Raw genomic sequence first — 5,902 nt, 5'->3', positions numbered from 1 at the left:
TTCATGTTGCATTTGTGTGTGCTTGCAGAATTTGTAGTAATTAATGGTTTGAAGGATATTTCCCAAGGAGCGAAACTGCCCCTCATACCGACCACAAACTAACATGTAACTGCCATTGAATAAAGTTTATAGACAGTTCTTCATTCTTGAGTTAAAACTCTTCCTCGAGGCGAAAGAAACATTCCACTGAGTCTATTTTTTTTTTACAATATAAATTCTCAAATGGACTTCTCACAATGGAATTGTCTTCTGCAAAATCAGAGCTGAAACCTTGGGGCATATTAATACTAGATATGATAAATGTTATCATGCTTAGCATTTCAAGAATGATTGGCATGGACTTACCTTTTTTTTAAAGGGTCGTAAAACTGAATGATACCAGAGGGTTTATGATATATAATTTATCTCTTCCAAATGTTTATTCAAACAAGACGGTAGCCTGCAATGTCAACAGAAGTCCAGTTGGATTTTGTTACGAGGCCAAAATCATACTGCAACAAAAAGAGCAGCTTCTACACACAAGCAAAGAAGCAGCTTTAACTTGGAGTCATCTCTTTGCAACAACATCTGCTGCACAACACCATGCCGTCCTTGATTTAGACATTTCAAAATGTTTGTTTCTTAACAGTGTTCACGTGTTCCTCCGCGCTTTCTCCACCGGGTCAACGATGATGACAATCCCCCATGCAGCCAAACCTGAAACATTGAGAATAAGTGTGCATTTAAGTTTGGGGGGGAGAGACGCGTCTAGGATGCCTGAGACGTAAGATGTAAGACTTAAAACCAGCTTACACGCTGCAAATGAGATCTGCAGCACCGTGCCCAGGGAGGCTGGTCCGTTGTGTGGCCTCATCCTCCTCTGGGCTGCGTGGGCCACATATGCGCTGGACAAGAGCAGACCACCGCCGGAGATGAGCCGACAGCTCCAGCAGTTAAACATCTGGCCAGTTTTTGACACAGCTGATTCTGGTCTCGTTGACATTGCACCAAAGGTTAAGTGCTAGCGCTAATGCTAATCCGAATAAACTCCCTCGGAAGGCGTCAGATAAACATGAGGAAATGTAAATGGAGTTCAGTCCTTTGTATCGTCCTCTTATATTGACAAAGGTCATTCACATACTGTGATGAATTACTGAAAAAGTTGATCTCAGCTCCTTCTCCTGAGAGCTGTACAGACACTAAGAGTGTTTCCGGGAAATGTTCGGGATGGTTCCGCTCTTGCTTTTTCAAAATAAAAGTAGCATCTATTTCTATTATTTTAAAGGATCCTGTCAGTCCTGCGGGACTTAAGACAAAGTTTCATAATTTCACATAGGAAGTCCAGAAGTTTTTACGATTTTACTAAATATTTATAACCTTTACAACATTTCTTTATATTTCACATAAATAGTTTATATTTTCTGATAGAAATTATCTTTAACTTATTTTCACACAAAATCGAGTAAAATTTTCTGAAAAAGCTAGTTGGTAGAGCTTAGTGCCAGTACAGGAGGCATCAATGGGGAGTGCACATTGAAACACAGGATCCCATGCTGCTTGATTTTAAGGTGTTTATTTGGTGAACAGGTGGATGATGTTGTAGATGTAAATGATTTTTTCTATCACAACAAAGAAGTGAAAACATTAAACTCAATAAATGTAAATCAGACTTACATCAATAATGCATCCAATTTCCTGATCAAAAGGTAAATACAGGTTTGTCGGTTCCTTTCTTCTTCTGACTGCCAGGCTTGGATTGGAGGGACAAAGAGGGAGCTGGAGGTATGAGGGCAGGCTTTATAATGTTGGGGGTGTGGCTCACACAGGTGTGGTGGAGGTCAGGTGTGGTGAATCCAATTTATTGTTATGTGCGCAACTGCAATCGTTGTCAACCTGTCGCAATTATTTTTGGCATTTGCTGCGTTAAAGTCAAACCTAGTTAAATCATTTGTCTCTCACCGCAAAGAAACCATGACAGCATTCAGTATCTTTGTCAGTATTTGTTTAACATTGGCTGTTGTTCAAAACCAGCCTGTTATGGGGTCATCATATGTTGCTGCTGTGTACGAGCACAACTTAATCTTGAACCCAGAGCCTCGTGTCCAGCTGTCCCGCTCTGCTGCTCTTCAACATATGCAGAAAAACTTGGATATCTACGAGGAGCAGGCTGCCGAGGCTGCTAAACAGGTACTGTGAGAGGGTTATAAATGTCTGCTTGCTTCAGCCAGTTGTTCTGTTGATCTTTTTTTCTTTCCATGTATCTTAAACTAAAAAGCACAGGATAGGCTGTTATTGAGGGGAAGTTATGTGAGGGGAAATATCTTTTTTTTTAATGAGAATTGAGTTTCAAAACAAGTGTCATGACTCAATGTTGACCCCTCTCATATCTTTCTTCAATCAGGGGGCCCAGATCCTTGTGTTTCCAGAAGATGGTATTCATGGTTACCATTTCAGCCGTTCATCCATCTCTGGCTACCTCGAAATAATTCCTGACCCCAAAGAAGAGAGCTGGAACCCCTGCACAGAGCCTGGAAAATACAACAACACTGAGGTGACACATAGCCTGCTTTGATACTTTTTACGTATTCAGAAAAGTCACCAGTCTGCAAAGACTCATTTAAAACTAAGTCAATGAGTGCTATGCCTATTTGAGTGTTGGGCTGTTTCACAGGTTCTCCAGCAGTTGAGCTGTATGGCCCGTCGTAACAAACTCTACATTGTGGCCAACATGGCTGGTCTGCAGCCCTGTCCCCTGAAGACCGACCCCACCTCCTCCTGTCCCTCTGATGGACGATGGCAGTTCAACACCAACGTGGTTTTCAGGTGAAGTAAAATAGAGCAGTTTTACTGAAGTGAATCAAGACATGAATTCCTTATTTTTTAAAAATGGTCCCACAATTAGGTCAGATGGCTTGCTGGTGGCACGCTATCATAAATACAACCTTTTCTTTGAGGAGTCCTTTGACACTCCACCACAACCTGAGCTCATTACATTTGATACACCTTTTGCTGGGAGGTTTGGCCTTCTCGTTTGCTTTGACATCCTCTTCCACAAGCCCACAATAGCCCTAGTGGAGAAGGTAAATAAAACACCTTATTTCCAAATTTACTAAACTCTGAGTTCTTGTTTCATATTTCTCTTCCTAACAACAATTCTCCTTTTTTTAAGGGTGTGCGTCAGCTGATCTTTCCCACAGCCTGGATGAACCTGCTCCCCCTGCTGGACTCTGTCCAGTTCCATCGGGCATTGAGCTTGGGTGCAGATGTCACCCTACTAGCAGCCAATCTACGAAAGGACAGACTAAACATGAGGGGAAGTGGTATCTACACCCCATTTTCTGCCACCTACCACCATGCACAGAGAGGAGACCCAGAGGAGGGCAGACTGCTGGTGGCTCGGGTTCCAGTATTAGACCAGCAGTGGTTGGGGAAAAATGTTACCACACAGGAGGAGGTACTTAAGGCAGGGCCCATATCATCCAAGGCTACAGACTCTGGATTCTGTCACCAAGAGGGCTGCTCTGATGCTTCTTCAGTCCCTCCCTCCGCCAACATCTTCACTTCATCTATGATGAATGACCTATTTACATTTGTCCTAGTCAACAAGGCCGAGGGTGTCACTAATGTTTGCAGTGGCACTTTTTGCTGTGACCTCAAGTACCATCGGTTTCCACAGGGTGACAACGAAGAACTCTATGCATTGGGAGCATTTGCTGGAATGCACAAGAAAGGAATCTATGCCCATCAGGTATGAATGACAAAATAATGAATTTATCTGGGGTTGTGAATATTCTGACAAAACTAATGTCACCTGTATCACATCTCTGTTTTAGGTGTGTGCACTCGTTCGTTGTGCAGGGTTGGACCTCAGCTCCTGTGGGCAGGGAGTCGAAGAGGCTGAGACTAAAATGGACTTTCATTTAGAGGGGAAGTTTGAAACCAAGTATGTGTACCCGTCAGTTTTGACAAGCAAGATGGTCCTGGAGGATCCAGAGCGTTTTGAAAAAGACGCAAATGGCAGAGTGATCTTAAAACACTCAAACATGAGTGGTGGGCTGGTGACTGCCTGTCTGTATGGACGGATGTATCACCTGGACAATGAATGAACTGCTTTGGAATGACAGGTGTCCAGGAAAAATACTTTAAAAAACGGTGGACAAATGTTTTAACCAGAACTAGTTGATATTTCTGTTTCACATTTGTTTTCTATCTGGAAAAAAAAACAACTTTATTATTCGGTCCATAGGCCAAGGCTACAGTCAGAGGTGCGATCCTTTTGTTCATTGGGGTGAATTCCAACACATGGCAGCTGAGCTGTGGGGCTATAAGCAGGCCCACACCCCGCCACCTCTCACCACGAGAAACTTTAGAGAAGCCTATAGTCCAGCCCCTCTTCACGAGCTGGGTTCTAGAGCCCAAGCCGTGCGTGGAAGTGAGCCTGGCTATATCTAGATGGTACCTGAAACAGTAATCCACGCCTTCATTACATCTCGACTGGATTACTGCAACGCACTTTACTTCGGAGTCAGCCAGTCCTCCCTCACACGTCTCCAGTTAGTCCAGAACACTGCTGCTCGCCGGAGCACGAAAGAGGGAGCACATTACTCCCATTCTGGCCTCCCTTCACTGGCTGCCTGTGCATTTTAGAGTTCATTTTAAGATTCTTTTATTTGTTTTTTAATCTTTAAATGGTCTCGCCCCACCTTACCTCTCTGACCTGTTCCATCCCTACGCTCCTGCCCGGTGCCTCAGGTCAGCTGACCAGCTGCTCCTGGAGGTACCGAGGTCTAAGCGGAAGCTCAGAGGGCAGAGAGCTTTTTCTACTGCTGGTCCCAAACTATGGAACAACCTCCCACTGCACATAAGACACGCCCCCTCACTGTCCATTTTAAAAACTCATCTTAAAACCCATTTTTATTCTTTGGCTTTCAACCCAGCATGAGACTCTGTTCTTGTTTTAGTGTTTTATTGTTTTAACCCAGTTATTGTTTTACTTATGTTTTTATGTTTTGTGCTCTTAATGTATGTACAGCACTTTGTCCCAGCTATGGCTGCTTAAAGTGCTGACCCATCGTTTATATGTTATTCTTTAAAATCAGCTGTGGTACAAATAGAGCCCTGTTATTGTTGATATTGCACTAAAGAGTAAGTGCTAATGCTAATGTTAATCATAATAACTGCCCTTGGGGGGTCCCCTGTGGTGGAAATTTAAACACAAATGATCCAACAACAAAAAAGTTGTCTTTGTGTATTTATTGAAGGGCTTTTTGTTTAAAAAAAACACCAATACAGAGCTCTGCACAGAGCAAGGTACAAGGTTGTATATTGACAAAGGTCATTCACATAAACTAATGAATCATTGCCAAAGTTGATCTCAGCTCCTTCTCATGTGAGCTAATATATTAATGTTTATAATTGTCAATAAATAAACTGTGACATCATACTTTACAGGTGAAAAGCTTACAGTTATTTTGTTTTGTTTTTTATATAGGCCTACTGACACTTACCATGTCAGTGTGAACTAAAATTGCCCAACTCCTGATGTCCATTGACATGATATGGACATCGGACTTTGAAAAAAATCCAATAAATTAATTACATGATAAATATGATTTCAAATAACTTTAAATATTATCACTTGTAACAGTTAAAATTACATTGCAAGCATGTTTTTTGGGCCAGCATGGACATAAATTTATATTTTGACTAAAAATGGGTGCTTACTCTTCCCTCTCTGGATCTGCTCCACCATGCTTGTCTTGTCAGAGCATGCTTAAAGTCATGACATGATTGTGATTGGATAATCAGGACGCAATTAGTAACCAGCAGTGCTGTCACCGTCCAATGAAAGAGTATTTACAGGTTCAGAGACAGACATATCTCATGTCCATTCCAATGGACGCAGAGTCCCAAGGGTTAAAGA

At 42.3% G+C, this 5,902-nt stretch overlaps 1 protein-coding gene and 1 long non-coding RNA gene across 2 annotated transcripts; one reads left to right on the top strand and one right to left on the bottom strand.

The window, feature by feature from the left end:
• Window positions 1-1,536: 1,536 nt before the first annotated feature.
• LOC306839120 lies at window positions 1,537-1,737 on the bottom strand. Its single transcript, XR_013781160.1, has 2 exons — window positions 1,654-1,737; window positions 1,537-1,598 (listed from the first exon to the last, which is right to left on the bottom strand). It is a non-coding gene; the product is annotated as an uncharacterized lncRNA (long non-coding RNA).
• Window positions 1,738-1,849: 112 nt separating this feature from the next.
• LOC306839118 (biotinidase-like) lies at window positions 1,850-5,038 on the top strand. Its single transcript, XM_079367615.1, has 6 exons — window positions 1,850-2,166; window positions 2,381-2,530; window positions 2,651-2,802; window positions 2,882-3,059; window positions 3,149-3,727; window positions 3,813-5,038. Exons 1-6 carry the CDS (start codon window positions 1,951-1,953, stop codon window positions 4,083-4,085), a joined length of 1,548 nt encoding a protein of 515 aa, XP_079223741.1. The 5' UTR covers window positions 1,850-1,950; the 3' UTR covers window positions 4,086-5,038.
• The last annotated feature ends 864 nt before the right edge of the window (window positions 5,039-5,902 follow it).

The sequence above is a fragment of the Symphodus melops genome (assembly GCF_947650265.1).
Source record: "Symphodus melops genome assembly, chromosome: 18".
Classification (NCBI taxonomy): domain Eukaryota; kingdom Metazoa; phylum Chordata; class Actinopteri; order Labriformes; family Labridae; genus Symphodus; species Symphodus melops.
The sequence above is the reverse complement of the archived record's forward strand: the minus strand, read 5'-3'. Positions and strand labels throughout refer to the sequence as shown.

Excerpts from the sequence above, each read along its gene's own strand:
- LOC306839118 (XM_079367615.1), top strand. The coding sequence starts at position 1,951 with ATGACAGCATTCAGTATCTTTGTCAGTATTTGTTTAACATTGGCTGTT. Across the intron at positions 2,167-2,380 it reads CTGCCGAGGCTGCTAAACAG|GGGGCCCAGATCCTTGTGTT; the intron begins GTACTGTGAGAG and ends TTCTTCAATCAG. Across the intron at positions 2,531-2,650 it reads GAAAATACAACAACACTGAG|GTTCTCCAGCAGTTGAGCTG; the intron begins GTGACACATAGC and ends GCTGTTTCACAG.